The sequence below is a fragment of the Peromyscus eremicus genome, chromosome X (assembly GCF_949786415.1).
Source record: "Peromyscus eremicus chromosome X, PerEre_H2_v1, whole genome shotgun sequence".
Lineage (NCBI taxonomy): Eukaryota > Metazoa > Chordata > Mammalia > Rodentia > Cricetidae > Peromyscus > Peromyscus eremicus.
In genome coordinates this window covers 66,848,848-66,872,591 of record NC_081439.1, presented here as the reverse complement: position 1 = coordinate 66,872,591, position 23,744 = coordinate 66,848,848, and the positions used below count along the sequence as shown (strand labels likewise).

The following is a 23,744-nucleotide window of genomic DNA, read 5'->3' as shown; positions in this document are numbered from 1 at the left end:
AGGATTGAGAACATTAAAATTTGCCAAACCATACTTTGGAGAAACAGGCTATTATAAACATGGGACATTTTCTAGTTTAAGAACCAAACAAGTAACTTCACAGTGAGGAAACCTAGAGAACACTTATTGAGCCAGGGCATCAAGGTCAATCTCAGAGTAAAGAGACAATACAATAAAAATTGCATTTTATCTCTATGATCTCCCTCTGTAAAGTTCACAATCCCAAATCAATTACAGGAAAGTGGCTGGGTGTGGTGGCACACACCTTTAATCCCAGCACTCGAAGACAGAGGCAGTGGGATCTCTGTTTATTTGAGGCCAGTCTGGTGTACAAAAGTGAGTTCCAGGACAGCCAGGGTTACACAGTGAAACCCTGTCTGAAAAAAGAAAGAAAAGCATCAGAGAAACCCCGAATTGGGATATGCAAGAGTACCTTACCAGAACTGAACAGAATGTCAAGGTCATCAAAAAAACAGAGAGAAAATTGATGGCAATCAAAAGAAGTATAAGGAGACATGTCAACTAAATGTAATATGATTTCTTATGTCTCAATACCAGCACTAGGGAAATGCTGAGAGAGTTTGAATAAAATAGAAACTTATCAATAGCATCGCAAATTGATTCATTAATTCTAAGGTATTAACAATAAGGGAATGGGGATGGGAAAACTCAGTAAAATCAATTGAAAGTTTTCTATAAATTTATAGCTGTCGTTTTATTTAAAAAACAAGCTGAAATTAAAGCTCCATTGTAGAGCTCATGATAAGCATGCATGAGGCCATGTATATACAGTCAGTCAGTCAGACAGACAGACAGACACACACATACACACACACACACATACGCACACACATGTTATTCTGGCAAGCTCACTTTATTAAAAAGTATTTTACCCCTATATTAATTGCTGTCTAATTTAATCCCAAAAATCACTTTGAAAATTTTTTTGAAGAAAACTGGACAAACACAAAATAAGAAACAATTTACTTTTAGTACTACTAAAAATTTAAAGTTATAAAGAAAATTTACATGGATTTATGACAGAGTCCTACCATATAGCCCAAGGTGGTCTAATACTCACTATATAAAGCATGCTGGATTAGAACTTGTTGCAATCCTCCCGTCTCAGCATCTCAAGTATTTGCTTTATAGGTGAACACCACCATAGCTGCTGCAACAATATTTTGCATACACTGGATGCTTTATTGACAAGTATCTCATGATAAAAATATTTAAAATGTTATTTTATTAATACTTAGCATATTATATAAATCAATATGTAACTTAATGTGGCCTTATAATAAAATAGACATTGTAATTTAAGTTAATTTTTTTAAAGCAACATGAGAATTTAGATGTTTTATTATAGTAATATGATTTTTAGCTAAAACTCGATAAGCAAAAGGAAATGGCAAATGAAATGAAAATACCTAAATGAAAATCAAAAATAGTTTTGTTTGTATATTTAAGTTTAATATGTTGCCATATTTTATATTAGTAAATTTCAAAGGCTTTTTAATCTTGTCCAATCATAAAACAAGGCTGAAATTAACATGATGCAAAATTATTTTTGTATTTATAGTTTTGCATGTTTTTATAAAAATTCTGGAACATAGTACATATCAGACAGATTATCTAGTATTATGATTTGTGAATTGTTAATAACACATCAGTAGCATGAATCTAGTAATTGAGATATAGATTTTTAACATATCAGCTTTCTAAAGATCTTTAAATTTATTTTTACATTTTACTGCTGAATTATTTTATACTTTCCTTCTTCCAAACAATAAAATGACTTAAAAACAATTAACCCCCAAGTAATAATCTACAGTAACAGCATATTTTATAGTTCCAATGCACTGAAAAAGATCCCAGACAGTGAATTCCTTGTATTGAAAACTCAGTGTTATCAAAGACAGAAAACAGGACACGTCCTTGGGCACTTCGTGTTTATCTGCAGGACTTTAGAGCACGTTGCCATGGAACATAATTCCTTCAAGGACTACAAACCAATGAACAGCCATTTTGGCATAATAGTCCCATTTCTTAACACTATTTCACACCATTCATCAAGATGTATTACAAACCATACCAATTTATGGACAATGTCCTGCCTTTCCAAATGCATTCATACTGAGTCTTAGAATCACCTCCATTTTAGCAACTAATTAGTTACACTGACAAACTTTTAAGAATAGGGCTATACAATTTTAGAAAATGTCACCACTTTCTTTGTAAATTAATGATATGTTCCCCATTGCACAATAATAGGTGGTTATCAGCCTTTCCTCTTTATCCTGTCTTAGTCATTTAGTTAACACTACCCCTGCGCCCTCCAGGAAATTCATGGTCTGTCACCCTACTCACTGGTGTCTAGATTTATGGATATTTTAGCAGTCCTTTCATTTTCACATCACTAGGCAACTCTTTGGGGTTCAAAGAAAGAAAAATTTCACCTGAACGTTCAGACAAGCATCCTACTTCAAAATTCTATTTTCTTTCTACAATTTCACTTCTCTTCACTTTTAGAAAAACACAGTCTGAGGCCTGATGTGCTTTTTCCCTTCACATTATTAAATGTACCATGCAGAACATTACATTATTATGCTACACATGGCAAAGAAATTTTAGTATTCACAGGATTATGGTAATTAAGTCTCCCTTCACTTTGGGTGATGTGACACTTGCTTGACTATAATGTCACTCCACTTAAAGTCTGTGTAAACAACATTATCTTAGTCACTCTGCATTACATTTCCAACTGTGAGCAAAATTACAAGGTCAGAGTGGACAAGAATGTAGGTAATCCCAAGGAAACAACTTGTAAATGACTTGCTCAAGGTTCAGACTGGGTTTTTAATACTAACAAAAAAAATGTTTTTACTACTAATATTAAAGTATTATTATCTAAATGCTATCTGTAGCAAAGAAGACTTTTTTAAGTCACTGTTAAAGACAGAAGTGTCTTTGATTTTGATGTTTTGTGGTTTAAAAAAAGAATAAATGTTTGTCAAGGTTTTTTTAGACTCACAAATGTGAATGCCATATAATAATTGCAATTGGTTTTGTAAATAAGGAATCATCAATATCTCAAATATGTTTTATTTTTTGGAAATATGCTTGACAAACACAACACAATGAAGTTTAGACTTTCTGTTTTTTACAACAAATAAGATCAATCATAATATTTTTAAATGAAAGTATATTTTTCTTAATAGTCTTTACAACCTAGTTAAAAAATTGTTTAGTCAATGAAATATTGAATATTGTCCGAACTACATCTTTGAATTGCACTTCATAATTTTAGAATATGTCGTGTTTTAAGTAATTAGTCTACTGCTTATTTTAAAAGTTGGATAATTTGCATGAATCACCTGAGGAAAAAATAGTCAGGGTTCATCTGGCAAAAGTTCTCTCTATTAAATTAGTTCAAATGATAAAATAAACAAAACAGTGCTTTTAGAATAGAATTTAACTGAAAAACAGGGTATTGGTTAGCAAAAATAGTGGTGAAAGTTCTTAAATCTGAGTCCTTCAGTCAGATCATAAACAAGACAAAGTGAGTAATAACCCTCAAAAGGACTCTGGGCTTCTTGTCACATTTGGACAATGAGGTCATTGAGAATCAGGCATTTTGTCCTACAAGGGGATATATTTGTGGGAGAGTGGCTATTAGTTGTGGACATTTAATGCATTTGCAACTCTGGGGATTTAAATAAAATCAATTTTAAATGTTTCCTTTCACTAGTTCGGCCTCTTACCATAGAAGACCATTATCAAATGAATGGGTTTTTTTTTCTAGCACACTGAATATAGGAAACCTTGATAGTTCTGCACTAATTCTCAGAGTAAAGATCCAGATCGTTCTAATCAAGTCATTCCAGAATGCAAAATCCAATTACCAGCTTATCTAAAAAGAAATAGTGAATTAATTCACTGAACATTCAACCTGAGTTCTCTTAAAATCACTGCCAGATTCAAACATATTTGAATAATCTCTTCATCAATTGGAAACATGCAAGAAAGCAGACACAGTCATACTAGATGATAGCTAGCATTTTATTTTATTTCAGTTTTTGTAATATAATGTTTCAGAGTGGAAAACCTGTAGATAGACTCAAGATAGTATAACATCTCTGCCTTGTCCCTTATAACACTGAGATCTTACCTCATATTTTCTGCACCATCCACAGAATATTGTATATGCATAAATACCAACATTATTTTAAAAATTCAAAGCACTAACACATACAAACTTTAAAACCGTTTTGACTCTGATGAAGAACAGAAAAGAGACTGATCACTATATCATTAATGCTTAACAGATTTAGTTTTTTCAAAAATCAGAGCTCTCAATTACTATTTCTCATTTTTCCTGCTCTATTTGAATGAACTGTGTTATAATTATGCTCGCAAATTTTACAAAATTAAAGTGATATCACAAAAACTTATCTCTGAATAGAGATAGCATTTTCTGTAGGTCATAAATGTGGGTATATATGTATATGTATAGTCATATAGATATACATGTAGATAAAATGTTGCAATTAGCCTGATTTCAAAATTCACAGGTTGTAAAATATATAGATCAAATATATATATATATATATATATCATATTTACTTTAAAAATCAATGCCATTTAAATAATTGCTCTGATAAGTATAGGTTTTACATTTTCAGGCAAGTTACATACCATTCTCTGTGCCTCAATATCATCATTGTAAATTACGGATTATATTATCATCTACTTCCAGGCCTGATAGGATAAGCTGATGAACCCACAACAAAAAGAATCAATTACTTTTCAAATGTTTGTTTTGAATTCCCTTGTTTTTATCAAAAGCATTAAAACATTACAGTTTTATTTAGTTAACTCGTTGGTATATTTAAATATGTTGAATTACTAACATGCAGTACGTTATATGTAATCCAATGGTCTGATAAAGTAGGTATACCAGTGGGGTACTTTGATATTTTTTCCTTCGTTTTATTTTTTTTTCTAGAAAGGTTGGAATTTGTTTCCTTTTAAAACAAATATGAGTTTGGATGACACCGAGGAGAGAAGTGTACAGGTGGAGAAAGCAGTGGCGCACAGTGGGATCATGTGTTAAGGTCTAGGGCAGGACAGACAGACAAGCAAAGCCTCAGAGCAGTCAGTTATCTTTAAAGAAAATCTGAGAGGACTCACTGCTTTTTTCTTTTTCAATGCCAAGCAAGAGTTCAAATGAAGAGTTTTGTTGTGTTAAATAAATTTCTTTTAGTTCTTATTTTAAACATTTGCAAAAATAAAGCTACTTTACTAGATGGAGTTGGGCATTTATTTAAAGTCAAGCCAATTTTCAATAAAACAGCATATGTTGTACACATGCCTGTCTTTCCATTAAAGAAAAACAAGTGGGCTTCAAATAAAAATCTTAATTATTTCAGGTGATATAATGCTTAACTATTCTCTTTTAGAAATGGTGGTATTGAACTACTACATAGTACATTTGATTGATTAACATGAAAGTAAAAAAATTATAATTATTTTAATTTTCAAACCACTTGAAGGAAAAACTATATCGCCTATTTTGATGCAATGAAAACATCAGGACATGCAAAACTACCATTTTGAGTACCAAAATATGACAAGCTCTCCACTTATTTACTTTCCTCCAAATTTCCATTATCAAGAGATTGAGGTATGTGTATAACTATGATTTCTTTTGGTAAGTGGAGGAATCAAGGATTTACAATTAGAGCACAGTTGGCAAAACCCATGGGCAACATCCTATATTTTCCTCTCTCTCTCTTTTTATTGAACTTGTGAGCATCTTTTAATAGTTGGAGAATGTCACATAAAAGTATAGATATCTATCATCTCTTAAAAAGTAATGCCTGAACAATATAAGCCTGTATGTAGTCCTACATGGTAGCAATCTGCTGAGGTGAATAGTATCAGTATCCACCACCATTGGTAAAATGGTCTATTTTCTAGTTCACGCTAGTCCTCACTATTCTCTATTGCTTATGGTTTTTCACTTATATTTCTAGCCTCACATCCAAAAGCCTTACGGTTTATGACTCTTGGTTTCTCTATATGACGGACTCACATACACTTCAAAAAACACTTCATGATTTTTCTCATACTTTAGTAAGTGTAAAATTTTATCACAAACATCCAAAAATTTTGTTAATCCAGAAATGAGTTGATATAGTTATAAGCTATCATTAACTTAATTAAGAGAGTTTGGCATAATTTGCATTCCTTTTAATTGAGAAAATAAAAATGAAAGTGATTCCCATGCCTAAATTCAATCCCTGTCATATAAAGTCAACACTTTCAAGCGCCAAATCTAATTGCAAAACTCAATACATTTTGTTCAGTTAAAATTATTCATTTTCAATGTCTAGTTGATACTAGTCTGTTCTTCAATGATGTCATAGTCAAATACAAAGTTTAGCGATTAAGGAGGTACATCCACTGATTCAGGTCATTTGGGTATTATTTAGTGTGCATGATATTTAAAACTAATTTTTAGCACAAAAAAGGTTCTAACATATTAGAAACATAAACAAAGTGATTTTCATTTTCCACATTGAAAATGTAGGGTACATCACTCAGTATGGTCCATATCTGCCTCAAAACCCTATGTTTTTCTTATAGAATACATATAGAAAACATGGAGCCAAGGAAGGAGGAAAAATATCATCAAAAAAGAGATTTCACTTGAGCAGAGCACATGGAAATAATCATGGAACATAACTGCCAGGCAATATCAAAACATACTGTAGGATCACGGGTTGCCTTCCTTTGCCATTATCACTCATTTCTACATTAAAAATCTAAAAGATATGAGATTCAGGATAACATGCTACAGATGATTTCAACCTAGGTGAAATTTTCATAAGTGTTTCAGGAAATTTCAGATATAGATCTTTTTGAAATTAGATTTTTTTTTTTTTACAATTTATTCTCAGACAGGGAAGAATTTCAAGTACTTAAGGATTACTAAGCATGCAAACATATTCCCATGCCTGACAGAACAATTCTGGTTATTTACTACTATTGCTGTAGCACACTTAATAACCTGTGCTGCCCTGTAAAAGTGAATGTACCTTCCTAAGAATTCCACAGGCAAAATGTAGGTAGACACTGAAATTACCTTCTAATTATTTTATATAAGTGTTATAATTTTTATGTCACTGACTCTTAATCTCCATCAACTTGTAGCTTTTCTCTAATTTCAGTCCCAGAAGGGGAATTGCTTACTTTGTCTGTAAGCTATCACTCTTCTGTGAGATCACATGAGCCAATCAGAATTAATATATATAAATGATCACTAACCAGAGATAGTGAAACCATGGAAACCCCAATTAACAAGAAACTTAATATGGATAGATCAGTTCTAATTAAACATTCCAATTTCTTTTTTTTTTCTTATCACTAAGGATTAGTCAAAATTACAGGTTTGATGCTAAGATTTTTAAATAGCTTCCCTTTCCTATCTTAGCAAGTATAACATAGAAAACAATGCTATGGAAATTGGGCTGAATCTGTAAAGGCTCCAGGACATTCTCAGGGAGTTGATTTTTAAAAAATAAATACATAAATACCTGTTAACAGCTTGTTTTCTTGTCATTTGCCTCTTCCTTCTAAAAGGAGAGTGTAGCAAAAAATAAATAAATAAAACTGGTTAATTGAGAGTTTTAGTTAATTAGCTTCTAATTATTCAAGGCTTTATTATAGTTCACCAAAAAATCTCTTAAATTGTGCAGAAAATTTTGATAGGGTACACACAATGAAACACTAGAAGGGAAGAGCACAAAGAAGTTAGGAAAGCCTGGATTGCTAATAGATAGTGCTTTACATTTATGGATAGTTATTACATATCTGGTCTAATTCCCACAGTGTAAAAATAATGTGAAATGTCACAGGGTTTAGGGCTTTACTCTGTTTGAAGGCAAGGTAATAGAGTTACAGATTTCTACTAAAGAAAATGGCCTCGGGTCATAACAATCCCCTCAAAAAAAGATTCAGCAATGTTATATCTTTTCCCTTTCTCTAAAGAGCTTTCCTTCCCATCCCATTGGGTATTCCAGAACTTTGTGGGGGTGGGACTTATAACTTTTCTTATTTTTATGTGGTCAACAAGAAGGTGAAAGTAAGCCAATATCAACATTTTACTTATTTTCTAAATATGGAGCCATTAATCACATCACTCCCTATATTCTTATTTATGAAGCAAGACTGAACTCTTTTATATCATTCACACAAGGGTGACATTCATGCACACACACACATACACACATACACACACATACACACACACATGCATACATATATACACAATCATACACACACTCATACAGACAAACACGCAAAAATCAATAAAACTTACTAAGTTTCACTAACAAAACAAACCTTCTGTCCAGTTGCATATCAATCCCCAGTGTTTCCCAAACCTTTAATATATAAGAAAAACTAAATTGATGGCTAAATAAGCCTATAAGGACTATAAGAACCTTTTAACCTTTGCGCCTTTGCAAGTATCAAAGAAACTAATCTATATTGCACACTAAAATCTTGGGTTGCACACAGGTAACTGTGGAAAGCTGGGAGTGGGAGAGGTGGCCCTCCTTTGGGAATAGCACACCAATTTGTTGTCCAGTGCCAAACGGTCAGTCTTGAAAACATACATACAAGTAACATTATATGAACTCAACAGGTTATATTTGGGGATATACATAGTTATACAATTTTCATATGATGACAGTTGGTGAAAAGATGGGCCATGAATTTGAAGGAGAGAGGGAATGGATATATGGGACGGTCTGTCAAGAGAAAAGGGAAGAGAAAAATGTGATTAAAACACAATCTCAAAAATAAAAAGGAAACCATTTTTGTGTTACCATTTTTTTCTTCTAATGACTGTGTTATTTAATACCTTTCAATGTTTTGTTGTTACTTTTCATTTATTTGTTTGTTTTAAGAAACTGCTTCCTTGTTTCAAAAATCTGTCAAAAGGTGTATAAATAAATAACAAATACAAACATGTATCTAGGGTTACTAGAGTGAGTATGTAGGAGGAATGAAAGAGTATGCAGCCTTTTTAATCTATTTTTTCTAGTCTGTCACTTTACCGTCAGCAGAGCTATTTGATTTTGTTATATCGTTCACTTATCAAACAGTTTTTGAAAAGATATTCTCATAAATAGAATACATTGGTAAGTACCAAAAAGTAGTAATGTACATTTCCTTAACCAAATAGGGAAGCTATCACTATATTTGAGGGCTTCTCTCCATATAATCAATGATCCCTTTCTCTTTTGTATACAAAGCTAAGTTTCCTATCACAAAGGTTTTATGGTTAGATTATGAAATTACTTACTTCTGTGAAAAAAAACTGTGGTTATTTCTATGTACTAAACATATATAAATTCATGGCTCTATTCTTCTTTCATTAAATAACTAAAACTGGGACTTTCCTTCAATATTTGAAATTGTCTCATGCCCAATATGAAAGATATAATTGATGGTAATGCCTAAGACTAGCTATATTGCTAAATATTTAAGATCTACAAGTTAAATTATATATCTATGCATGCTTCAGTAGCTACAAGGATTCAACCCAGAATACCCACATATCAAAATCTGTGAATTCTCAAGTCCCTTAAAAATTGCATTTGCCCTTGAATACAATATATATAAGCATTCTCTGGATAACTTAAAATACATAATACAAAAATGCCACCTAAAGAGATGTTGTGCTATTTTATTTAGGAAACAATGAAAAGGTTGCATATGATTAATATGGTTACCCAAGGTTTCAAATATTTTAACCCATGGCTAATTGAATCAATTCATGTAGCACTCATTATTTATTATTATTGGCATTCTAAATAATATTTGATATCTATAATCTGGCTTTTGGCTTACAAAGTATTACTTTTAACTATAAATAAAATTTAGTTTCTATACTTCTGAGTTTGTTCCTTTTTGTTTTTAAGCAGGATTATGCTATGTAGCATAACTTTTAATCTCTACGTCTGTACTCCTCAAGTGTCATGTGCCATCATGCCTCACTTTAATTTTCTCCTATTGTGATATCAACTAATTCTGTGTAGATTCTTAATATTAAAAATAATGAAAATGTTAAAACATTTAATTGATTAAACATATGATGCTACTAATATTGCCAGCTCAGTGTAGAATAATGTATAGTAAAATCATCTAGATTCCTTGAATCTATCCTGGAATATTTACTATCCCTCCTAATTCATCCTTTTCTACTGAAACTTTCAATTTCTTGTACTTCTACATGTCTGAGTTGAGCAATGAAATTAAAGTCATGAACAAAGTCATGAAATCCACATGAATTTATTCTCAGGGCAGAAATATGCATATAATTATAGTCTTTGGAAGCCTCTACAAGGAAGGATATGGTGGGCCATGCTTGTGGTCATAGGTGTAGGCAGCAGGATCAAGACGTCAAGAGCAGCCTTAGTTTCTATGAGCTCAATGCTATCCTGGATTACATGAAATCCTGACTCCAAAGCCAAACTCTGGCCAAACAAAATACTTTATATAACATAATATATACAAAAAAAAACCTTTTCAAAATGAAGGCCCCCTAACATTTGGTGGAAATAATAAGGGTTCATCTCCACATTGCCACACTTCATTGAGACAGTGATTATGAAACTCTAGAATGCCAACAAGGATGAAATGCAGTAATAATGAACAGGATGGTTTTTCTTGCAATTGAGAACATTTTTAGGATGGACCATATTGATAAATAAATTTTCATATATTTATTCTTCCAAGTTTGAGGTTGGGAATTCAAAGCTCAACAAAATTCAAGCCATTGATTGCTGTGAAATGTGTAACTGTAATTGAACTGAGTTTCACAGAAGTCTCAGAGAAATGGATTTCTCACTCTTGAAGCCTGATACTTAGATCACAGAATTACATTTAATAATACAGCAAAATAACCTATAAAAAACATTGCCAGAGAGGAAAAACTCAATCTGCCCCCTCACTTATGATCTTTTCCCCTTTCTCACAAATGGTCTCTTTCTAAATTTCTGGAATCCTGGGGAGAGAAATTTAAGTGGGAAGACAGATTCAGGGTAGAATAGGGAGAGGAGGGGATAGATCTAACTAACACTAATATAAAGATATAGATATAGATATATATATGGATATGTATATAAATATAGATAGATTATGATGATAGATGATTGATACATAGAAAGACAGAAAGATAGATAGATAGATAGATAGATAGATAGATAGATAGATAGATAGATAGATAGATGATATAAGGTAGCCCACACAGAAGATTATGCCTTCCCAGAAGCCAAAGGATGACAAATAAAAAGCTTAGAGCCAGGTGTGGGATACCCTTGTGTTGCTAATCATAGCTGCCCTGGAGATACTCCAACAATAAAGGCTATTGCCATTGTTCTTGGTTGCCCACTATAACTTAATGGTAACATCCTATTGATGAAGACACCAAACATATTGGTAAGAGCACATGGAGAAACTCAGTTGGTACTTAACAAGAAGCTTCCCCACTGTCTATTAGCATTCACAGGACTGGAAGATTCTATGTAGGTTACTGGGGTAAAAATACATCCACAGTTTTATTAGGCAGTAAACTCTATGAACTACACTAATGACTGATGTAGTGAGGTATGCTAATGGGTACAATAGTGGCACAAACAGTATGGGGATAATTAGTTTCTGGTTGGAATAAAGGCCTGTTCAGCAGAAAATAAGCACATGCCTGATACTGTAAGTATGAGTAATAACCGGTGGTTGAGGAGTTCACAAGTCCCAGTAGTAAACCTACTATGAACTTTAGACCAACTGCTGTGGAGCCTCCATGGGACTTGACTAGGCCCTCTTCATAAGCGAGACAGTTGTGTAGCTTAATCTGCTTAAGGGACCCCCTAGCAGTAGGATCAGGATCCATCCCTGGTACATGAGCTGGCCTTTTTGGAGCCCACTACCTATGGTGGGACACCTTGCACAGCCTTGATGCAGGGGAAGAGGCTTGTACCTGACTCAACTGAATGTACCAGGCTCTGATGATTCCCCATGGGAGGCCTCACCTTGTTGGAGAAAGGAATGGGGGGTGGGTTGGGCAGGAGGGCTGGAGGGGTGGGAGGAGGGGAGAGAGGGGGATCTGTGGTTGGTATGTAAAATGAATAACAATAAGAAAGAAAATAGTAGCAAACTTCTAAAAATGTATAGCTCTGTATCCATAGATTAGTATTGCTTTCAAACCTCATCAGAGGAGCTTCTTTGTTCTGTGGGCAGTGGTTAATGATGAAACCCATAACTGATCAAACTGCAAAGAGTGTTACTAGAGTGATCAATCACAAATAAGGCATCTATAGCACCTCTCGCCAAGGCTCAGACCATCACTGCAGAGGAAGTGAAAAGATTGTAAGAGCCAGAGGTCAGGAAGTACTGGAGCAAATGAATGTCTTCTGAACACAACAAGAATGCTGCCTTCATGACCTCACAGCATCTGTGCTTACCTGCACAAGACCTACACAAGATGAAAACTGTCAACATTCTATCATGGAAGGAGGACAGGGTGATTAGCCTCCTTCTCTAACTGAGGATCTGTGGACAGCGGATAGTTTCTGAGGGAGGGATGCGGGCCCTGGTAAGATGACTATGCTCCAGTGGTTGACCCATGCCTGTGAATATATGGAAAACACAAAATGGATTCTATGAGTTACTTTGAAAAAAGAGAACCTGAGGCTGGAGAAGTAAGTGGATCTAAGACTGAATAGGAACAGTGGTAAATTTGATAGAAATAAAATAGTGTGTGGAATTCTCAGGGAATTAACAAAAATGTACTTTAAAAACTTTTTAAAAACTTACTCCCATTGAATGAAAGTATCTTAATCCTTGAAGATAAACTGAAGATATTAAATAACTTTGTTAGTCCCATCTCATAGGTAAAATTAAGGAGGATATTCCTGTCTAATACTTCAAACAGAGAAATGTACTTAACAAAACATTTTAAAGGTAAAATTGAATTTTGAGATTATCTACTCCAGTAGATTTCAAACTGGATTCTAAAGTTTAGTGAAATTCTTGGTGCATAGTAATCTTAAAGACAAATATAAGTCATACTTTCCATCCCTTCAACTAATGTAGTTCTTCCTTTTCCTATACAATATGTTGGAATAAGTATGATAACTTTAGTTGATGAGGTACCCCACCACCACTAGCACATAAGACATGTAGAAAATAGTCCTGGAGATTATTTATCCTAGGTCAGAGAATAAGTCAGTATTAGAAGTCTCCTGATCTAATTTATAATGACTGCTAATTCTAAATTCCTTACATTGCTTACTATACACATCATTAGGAAATTGATTTCAGGTTTTCCTCCTCAAAATTATGAAATGTATTTTATCCTCATGTCATAAAATATAGTCAGCAGACATTACATGAGCATTTAAATCATAGAAGAGACCATATATGGGATTCTCTTGATATTTCTGTACTGTCTTTAAAGTGGCAAACCAGGTTTGCAAAATATATTTAGATTATACTACCAAAAGATTTGAAATTCTAAAAAAAATATATAAAAATTGAATTTTAAAGTTTCTATTTTAATAAGTAAAAAATTTAAAATCTGCCAGTGATGAAATTAACAGAAAATAAACAATCATTATATTGTTCCCTGCAGTATCATAAGACTTTATACCATGACTTCTTATAGAATTTATGATTTCCCTCTAATCCTAATAGAAATTTAAGTTTGAGTTTCATAGCCAATATTTTTAAGTTCTGAAGTATAATATACCCAAACATTAGTCAGTTTTCCCATATGAAGGTTTGGAATCTTTGGAAATTCCCATATGTGTATGTTATTGACAGGGGATATATTTTAAAGTACTAGATTGATTATCTATTTTAGAAAATGGACTATGGTCTTTATGTAATGAAGGAAGACACCCGTTTGATCCTTGAAATTGACACTGTTGTTTACAAAAGTGTACTTAATGCAGGTTGTTTAGATCAAGATAGATTCCATAAGTCATAATTAGCTTTTGTCAGCTTGACACAAACTTACACATGCCTTGGAGGAAGAAATCACAATTGAGGTCTTGCTTCCAATAAAAATGTTCCCTATGCTTTGAAAAGGTAGACAGTTATTAACTGACCATAAACTTAGATTTTGGTGGAACTACTTAAATAGGCTGCTTGTTAAGATCTTTCAGTCTTGTAACTTGTGTCTCTGACACAAGATATTTACTAATTTTCTAATTGGAAAACAATAGAGTAAATAAATAGCGTATAGATGAAGCAATTTCTTCCCACACCAACTGATAAAAGATACATTTATAGGAAATATACATTAAAAATCTTTTAATGGTTGTCTTTGGAGATCAGATCATATTAACTACTGTATTTCCATTCTTTGAAGCTCATAGGGGATTTTCTTCATTCTTGATTCATAATTTCATTCATGTATTTTATATTAAACTCTTGCTCTGTAGCAGCTAATTTAAAGTTATTCAATTGCTTTAGATATTTTTTAAACGTTTTTAAAACATTGGGTACAAGTGCTGATTTATTGAATTTTAGTTAGTTTTAAGGTGGATGATTTGATATGAAACTGAGACAATAGATAACTTGCCTTTTTGTAAATATTATAGTGTCTATAGGAGGAATACAAGGCTAAACAACTTTGAAATTGATGATTAAAATAACATCATGTGTAATTATTTTTATTTTCAATACATCTTTCCTTTGATACAACTATCTTCATAAAAGAACCAATTTTGTTTCTTGTTCACTCTTAATTTATCATAAAATACCTAACACCTAACTCAGATGATGCCATGTAATAATTCTTAGGAAACATTTGTCAAATGAAATTAATATTTTCAGTGTGGAGGAACACGCTAAACCAGTGGTTCTCAATCTTCCTAATGCTGTGACACTTTAATACAATTCTTCATGTTGTGGTGACACCAAACCATAAAATTTAGTTGTTACTTTATAACTATAATTTTGCTATTATTACAAATTATAATGTAAATATCTGATATGCAGGATATCTGATATGTGACCCAAAAGGGGTCGTGACCCACAGGTTGAGAACTCCTGCTTTTAACTTACTCAAGAACACCATTATATCTTCAAAGTTATTTTCATAAAACATGTGTTAAGAATCTATTTTTGCTATGAAATAGTCACATCAGTTACTGTAGTATATGGATTTATATATTGGACATGATGCTTTGCAAGAAGAGTGAATGTTTTTTGAAATTAAAGTTTATCTAAAACTGTTATGTCTAAATTCATTTGATAGAATAATATATACTGATTACTGATGAGTAAAAGAGACATTTCAATATAAAATCGTCTTCTCACATTTAGCTTATTTGTGTGATGAAGCTAAGGTTAGCCATGGAAAGTGATAGTTCTATAAACAAAACTCAGATAAGTTATTTCTAAGAGAATAAGTTCATTTGCCAATTAATCATTCTGGTAATCCTACCTGAGTTAGTCAAGCTTCTAATGAAGGCAAGTAAGCAGGGTCAGAGCAAAGGAATCTTGGACTGGACATGTATTGCTTGGAGGCAGAGTAGGAATAAAGAGGATTACTGTTTTGAAAGTCTATCAAATCCCTTATGCTCATTCCCTGACTTAATCCTTTACAAGGACCACTCTACTATTTAAAGATAAAATAAAATGTATATTCCTTACCAATTAAGAGGATAGATGCAGGCACCTAAAATTGCAAAGTATTAACTTTTGAGAAACTAGATATGAGTAGTTTACAGTTTACCACTCTCATATCTAAATAGTACCATCTTCTTGATTCACTCTTTTACAGTTGATAGAATATTTCCTGAACATTAGACAATGTAATTGTAACATTTTACATGTGCAAGTGAGATTGAATCATCACTGAACTGCTATGAACATAAAACTTTAGTCTGAAAGGTTTTTAAACTGGTCTGGTGCAATTTTATTTATAATTGAATAAGAATGAAATATTATTTATCTTGATTTTCTCCTTGGTAAACGGTCATTTTTAAGTTATGCAAAGAATAAACTTCCTTAAGAATCGAGAAAATCTCTTCAAATATACTTATAATAGATACCCCACAGTGTGCATACTGACACCACAGAAGCCTCACCCTATCACAGATGCTCCTTGAATCAATATTTGCTTTACAAATAGTTACTGACCATCAGCTATGTTCAAATGTTTATTGCTTTATGGACTTGAAGAAGATAAATCTTCAAACACAGTGTCTACTCCCAAGAATATTATAATCTAGAAAGAGACAGAAACACAGGTAAGAACTGTGGCATGATTTCTTGGTATACAGTATGCACTCAAAGATATGTTATTAATATTGAATGCATGGGTGAAGAAAAAGAAATTGTATAAGAATTTACTGATGAAGGTTATCATCTTTACCTGGAGTGGTCAGTGAAACCTTAGGGATGAGTGTAAATTTGACTTGGATATTGAAAGTCAAGTTTTCAAGAACAAAGCCTGGAAGAGAATAATGTTTTAAGAAGAAAACTGACAAGATATATAGAATGAAATGGAAGACTATACAATTGGGGAGAAGATAAAAGCAAAGAGAAAGAATCCCTTCAACTAAAAGTCTGAAGCTAGCATCAATGTAGCTAAAAACATACCATGGAAACAAAGTATAGAATGGAACGAGGATAATTTTATGCATGCATATTCTAAGTTCATGAAACCATGTTACAAATCGACTTTAACAGCATCCAACATTGTTAAGAAAAAGGATGTTGAACAAGGCATAAAACCTTGAATTAGTATCTCAAAGGAGACAAATACCTGCCTATGTGACCATGAGCAAACTGTTTCCTGTGTGTAAAACCAAGCTAGATAAACTGACCTCTTAAGCCAAAAATGTCAATTCCCTTATTCATAAATTGTCAACAACCTACCTAAAATTCATTTATATCAAATTAAAATTCCTCTGGGAAGCCATCAGCATTTGACAGAAGTTGACACTATTGAGGCATAAATTTTTCCTTCTATTATATAAACAGTTACTGCAATAGCTGTTAGTAATATTCAGCCTTTCTATCTTTCAGAAAACACTGAACAAAATAACTCAGATATTTTTACATAACCAAGGAAATGGCAGAGTTTTATACTCTGCATGCATGCTACAGAACTATGAGCTTGAAAGTCTAAGAAACTCAGTATTTGTTTTATCAGGTTCCTCCTTTTATGAAATGTGTGTATCTCTATCAAAACATCTATATCTGAAGAAAAATTGATATCTTCTCTCCATATGTATATTGAATTGGGTTCATACTATTTTCAATAAAATGTTCTTCAACCTTTACTCTTTAAAAGTTACACAAACTCAGAATTCTTTTTTTAAACCTCCTCCATGATTTCTTCCATACTTCTTTTTTAAGGATTTATTTATTTATTATGTATACAGTGTTCTGTCCGCATATACACCTGCAGGCCAGAAGAAGGCACCAGATCTCATTACGGATGGTTGTGAGCCACCATGTGGTTGCTGGGAATTGAACTCAGGACCTCTGGAAGAACAGCCAGTGCTCTTAACCACTGAGCCATCTCTCCAGCCCACAAACTTAGAATTCTATGATGTCTTCACAGTTCAGACCTTGTACTGTTAAATTCAATCTAATCCTCCCTTTCAAATGCTACATTCAAACTATATAATATATATTATACATGTGAATATATATGTGTAATATACATTCACATAAAATATAGTGTACTATATTCAATAAATATATAAATTTAACATGTTTTATATGCATATGTATATATACAAGATCTTAATATAATAATCTAAGTGGAATCATATATATGTTGTAATCTCATCATACACCCTGTAGAATTTTAAATCTTTTTTAAAAGCACACATGAAGATGAAAATAAGGCTAATTTTTATTTAAAAACCACTATTGGTTTCACTTCTACCCCAGGAAATTAGTTTTATTTTGAAATTTCTGATTGAGAAATTCTTATAAAGAAATATAACAAATTAGAATAATTGCCTTCTGACAATTACTGTCTTCCAACCAAATCAATCTCTTCAGACAAAAGTAAAATGACAGAAGAATTCATATAATTTTATGTTTTTAATATATTTAGCATTACCTTAACATGTGAATGTGTGCTGGTTCTTATCATTTAAATGCAAACAACAAAAAAGCATGAGTCATAACTAATAAATATCTCCTTGTAATGTCTAGTGCAAAAGCATGCACGCATAAGTAAATAATTATAGTGTAGTGAAAGAGTGGCTAAAATAAACATTTAAAGGGATGTGAAAGATTCTGGAAATTACACGAGTAATTGATGCATCCTTTTACAATAATAAAATAAGTTTTATAATCAATAAAAGCAAAAGAATTTAAAATAATGTATAAATATTAACACTGGTCACTTTAAAAAATAAGCATAAAGCCTTAATTCTATCTCCTTACTCTCTGTTCAGTGGGTACTTTTTGTGTGCCTCTAGGGCACTGTTATAGGCTTATTGTAATCCCTAGGTTGACATTCTTTACAAACAACAAAACGTAACTACTAAAACACCCCGTAGATAACAAGATCAGTCCAAACATTACAGGACAGTACAAAAGTCTTTAGAAGTTATATGTTGATAAACAGGTCTTTGAAGTAATTGTATTGATTTCAAAGGAAACTTTAAAAATGAAACCTCATTAGTTCCAAGTCCTCTCTGTAGGCTCTAATGAAATAAAATATTTTATAATAATTCTTTAATTTTTAAGTTATAATATAATTATGTTATTTATTACCTTCCATTTCTATATATATCATATATATATATATATATATATATTCCACAGTCTAAATATATAAATATAACTTCCGTTCAAATAATTTGATTTATATGTATATATTTTAGTAAAAGTTTAAAGTTAGGCTTACTTTATTAGTATTATTCCCCAGTTATTGAGACATGTTATTTGAATATTATCAGTTTTAAATTTGCAATATCTTAATCAAATACTAACATTTCATTACAGTGTTAAAAATTTGGGATTACAAAATTTAGTCAAACTAAAATTATCTCTGCTAAAGAAGATTTTATTCCTTCCACTTCTTCTATTTCTTGTTTTCTGACATCTTGAACATGTTCTAAATAATCTCTTTTACTTGTCTAAAATTTTACTTTTTGCCTTTATCTCTTGATCCCAATCAAAATAAAAGAAATTTCTTCTTGGTTAGCATCAATACATATTGTGATCTATTTTAGGTATCAACTTAATGTTTTAGTAAAATCATTAGATTCACCATCAAGGCTTCAAATAAAATTTCCAATACTACATGGGTATCCAGGAAGCTTATCCAAAGCTTAAATAGAACTTTTACAAAGTTATAATTTAGTACTGAATGAGTGGGTCTGAAGATGATAGTGATTTCCTCTTGACTCTTCTGTCTGTCTACACTACTACTGTTTATCTCTGTTGTGGAAGCTGTCTATACTGTTCCATTGGGTATCTACGTCTTTCTCTTTACCATTTACTAATGGCTACTCCTGTAGATGACTTCTCAAATAATGTATAAGAACTTCTTTACTCAAAAATAGCTCTGTGCATAGCATAATCTCCAATGTATGTCAATTTCGATCTAAAATATCATCAGTCATTCATTTTTCCTAAAGGTTCCCCAAATGTCATCTCATAATATTCTGGTGAAAATTCCTCCCATCATTTAACTTCTTAATTCAACTAAATTTTGAAAGAATTCTCTTTTAATCAAAAGAACAATACAAAGAGAAAGAAAAAGAACTCCTCGCCCCTGTTCATGACGTGAATTTGAATCAATGTTGTTAGAGATAACTGTATTGCTCTCCAGATATGACTTATAGATCCGTTCTACACCTCACATCATGTTTTCCTGTGTCTCTTTACCCTTACTACTTTTTCCTGTGTCTCTCTACCCTTACTACTTTTTCCTGTGGCTCTCTACCCTTACTACTTTTTCCTGTGTCTCTCTACCCTTACTACTTTTTCTTGTGGCTCTCTACCCTTACTACTTTTTCCTGTGTCTCTCTACCCTTACTACTTTCTTGGACTCCTTAGCATTGCGTTACTTCTCTTCCACAAAGTTTAAATTATAGCAATCTTCACACTGAAAATTGAGGGATTTCAGACTGCCTCCTCATTTCTCCAAGGCAACTAGGCCTTCTTTTTTTTCCTTCTGGCCTATTGTTGCAATCCAATATGAGATTCTTAGTCTTTTACTCTGCTTACTTGTGAAGCTGTTGGTCTTATAGTGATCACATCTTAAGGAATGTCTTTGTATCTGTGAATACCCTCCCTAAAAAAAAAAAATCACATCAAGTGGCAGTGAAAGACCACCCAGTTATTTCTGATGGTGCATTTGTAGTAGGAAACAATACATTTTGGCTATGTTCACAAATGGCATGTCCTTATTACTTCACATACCCTATTTATTCATCACAATCAGAGCAAATGAAAATGAAAAAAATGAATAGCAATGACACACAAAATAGGTCTTAAATTCTTTAGATACAAATTAGAGAGCATTTAGTGAATAGGAAGAAAAAATTCAAAGGTGTTGAAAGCCTTGACTTTATTATTTAAATCATCCTTGTCTTTACAAAAATTTAATAGAAAAGTAATTTGTATCCTGTTTTAATAATCTTTGGTGCTTAAACTAAAAACAATTAATAAATAAAACAGAATAGAATAAAATCACAGCAGTAGCACAAGAACAATTACTACAGATAAGAAAATCATTCTGTAAATTATATAAGATTGCTAATCAAGTAGCTTTTCTGTTTCCTGAAATTATTATGTGGTGTAGATATTTGATGGGCTGAACACAATATGCAAATCTACATATAAGTTTCTATGTGTTCTCCGTAGAGAAACAAAAGCTTATAAACAGACTCCTGGCTTTTTCTCAACTGTTTTTCAGAATTAAATGTAATTTTATTATTCATTGTCGGCATTACAGTCTTAACTTTAATGTGTTCGCAATACATGATAAAAGGAAAATAAAGAAACTAGTGAAGGAAAGAATGAATACTTACACGTAAGTATAAGCAAGCAGTTTTGTAGCAGACATTTTGAAACTGTATTACAATAAATATTTTACAACTGTTTAAAGGCTAGATTCATGAGGATATTGTTCAGTTGAGGATGAACAAGGCCCTAAGTTCAGTCATTAATTTTACTGAAAACATTAGGCTTATGACAACTACCTCACTGTGTTGTTTTATAACACAATCAATATGATCATTTATGCAATCAAAATAGTTTAATGTTAATCATAAAATATTTTGTGAAAATATCACAGATGCTCAGTTAGGAAGAATGTTTTCTTTGTCATACACTTGAAGTACAAAAAAATACCTTTTAAAAGTAACATGGCTTAAAGTCAGTTTCTTCAAAATTATTTTTTTCTGATATTTTTCTTTTTCTTTTTTGAGTTCTTTTTGTTAAGAAATTTTTTATTCATTTTACATACCAACCACAGATCCCCCTCTCATCTCTCCTCCAGATCTCCCCAGCCTACCCTCTATCTAACCCCCATCACCTCCTCTGAAAAGGTAATTATCTTTTTAAAAACTCAGTTTAGGACCATCTTATCCCAAATAAAGCAAGTAAATTTGGCAATAAAACTCTAAATTATTCTATTTATTATTTGTTTTAGTTTCTTGAAATGTACTTTAACATATAATGTATATATAACTAAACTAAAAATTAAGAACATAGGTGAATTATGCTACTAGTAGGAATATGTCCTAAATAATCAGATTCACTTGCCAAGTAACTTCTCTATTAAACCTATTTTTAATCGGATGAAATTTGGTCAATATTACAGTTTCAATTCAGGCATTATATCCCTATACTAAAAGTAGTCAAATTTCCAGAAACATAGAATTGTCAATGCTGAGATTCTGGGCTGTGTAATCTAGAATATAAGTATTATCACAATTGAAAGTAAGCATACTTATTACCATTAGAATGTTTTGTTACATGTGAATTTTAATAATTTCTGATGTGAAAAGGAGATTCAAGAAAACATTCCTAATTTTCTTTGAAATTCACGTTTCTAAATATAACATAAATCCTAAATTCCAAACTACTTGAATCTTTTCACTGGACTATAATGACTTCTATACAATATTTCTAACTACATTTTTATTAGAATATTGTTTTGAAGCTGAACATATGTTAAAAATTCTAATAAATACATTTTCCTGTTGTAAAGCAAGAACAAACTCAGGACTTGTCTGACATAGTCTCAGTACAATTTGCTATAGGTATGATCATTTATATGTTTTAAAGCAATTTACTAATATGGATTTGATATTTGTTTAGCCTTTCAAAAGGACCACAAACTGTATGATTCAAGATAATGTGTGGCAAGTTAATTATCTTATTTTGAATTTAAAATAAATATGCAAGTCCCAAAATTAATATTTTTTTTATTTCAAAAAAGCCTGTTCTACATACCATAGACAACACAATTCTAAAAATAGAAATGTATGTTTTATTTTGTTTTCCTCCAGTTCAACTGAATCTTATCTCAAGATATTTGTCATTCTGTCAAACAAGTGTCATTCAACACAATTTGTATATTACATTAAATGATTTTCAAACAGAAATATTTTGTTACAGTTATATCAGTGTAATAGTTTAAATATGTTTTTCCTTTAATTAAACTTTTAAAGTGTTAGCAGGGTCAATTTAATTAAACCTATCTTCCCTTAACTAAGAAACTATTTTCAACTGACACCCACTGACAAAGGGAAAATCGTTTTTTCTCCAATAGATATTTAGCCACACTGTTGGGCATCAGGCCTGCCAACACAGAATGGACTCCATTGTCTTTTACACACTTTTGTGACTTGTTTAATATCTTTGTCTTGTTTTTTGTTTGTTTCATTTCTGGTTGTTTTCTTTTTCTTTTTTTAGAGGGAAAGAACATAAAGTTGGGTGGTCAGGGAGGTGAGGAGCATCTGGGAAGAGTTGAGGAAGGAGAAAGAACATGATCAAAATATATTGTAAGAAAAAAAATTGTAAAAGTCTAAATACTGCACTTAATAATGAACTGTTATTTTGTAGAGAATTAAAGCCACTAGAACAACAGTAAATCTTTGAAAGGTAAATCTTATAAAATAACAAGATTACTGTCTTCACTTATGAAACTATAGTATAGATTCATATCACAGCAAAAAAACTGTATGTAAGCAGAGAAATTCCAATATCATCAAGCATTAATTACATTTGTGTTGATAGGAATTGAAGGGTCCCTCAGAAAAATATGTAAAATGTATACCATCACTCATATATGCTCAGCAACAATAAGTGTACATTCTTCATCATTACTCAAAACTAAGTATTAACATTCTACCAAAATCTTATTTAACTCATGTTTGATTCTTTAATGCCATTAGAGTAAATTTTAATAAGTTTGTCATTTGTAGGATTTCTGTGTTTGAATTTTCTTTTTTATTAAACAAGGTGAATTTATGCATTCACTTCTTTTTTCTTATTAAGAAACTTTCTATTATCTTTACATACCAATCAGAGATCCCCCTCTCCTCCCTCCTCCCACCCCCCAGCCTTCCCACCCAACCCACTCTCCATTCCCACCTCCTCCAAGGCAAGGCCTCCCATGGCAAGACAGCAGAGCCTGGTACATTTAGTTGAGGCAGGTTCCAGCCCCTCTC

General features: G+C 32.0%; 1 protein-coding gene across 1 annotated transcript in view; it reads right to left on the bottom strand.

The window, feature by feature from the left end:
• Window positions 1-23,744, bottom strand: part of Dach2 (dachshund family transcription factor 2) — a 470,654-nt gene that overhangs the window by 331,729 nt on the left and 115,181 nt on the right. The window contains exon 2 of the mRNA XM_059251490.1: window positions 7,602-7,640. Coding sequence (XP_059107473.1) covers window positions 7,602-7,640 — 39 coding nt within the window. The remainder of the gene's footprint in view (window positions 1-7,601; window positions 7,641-23,744) is intronic.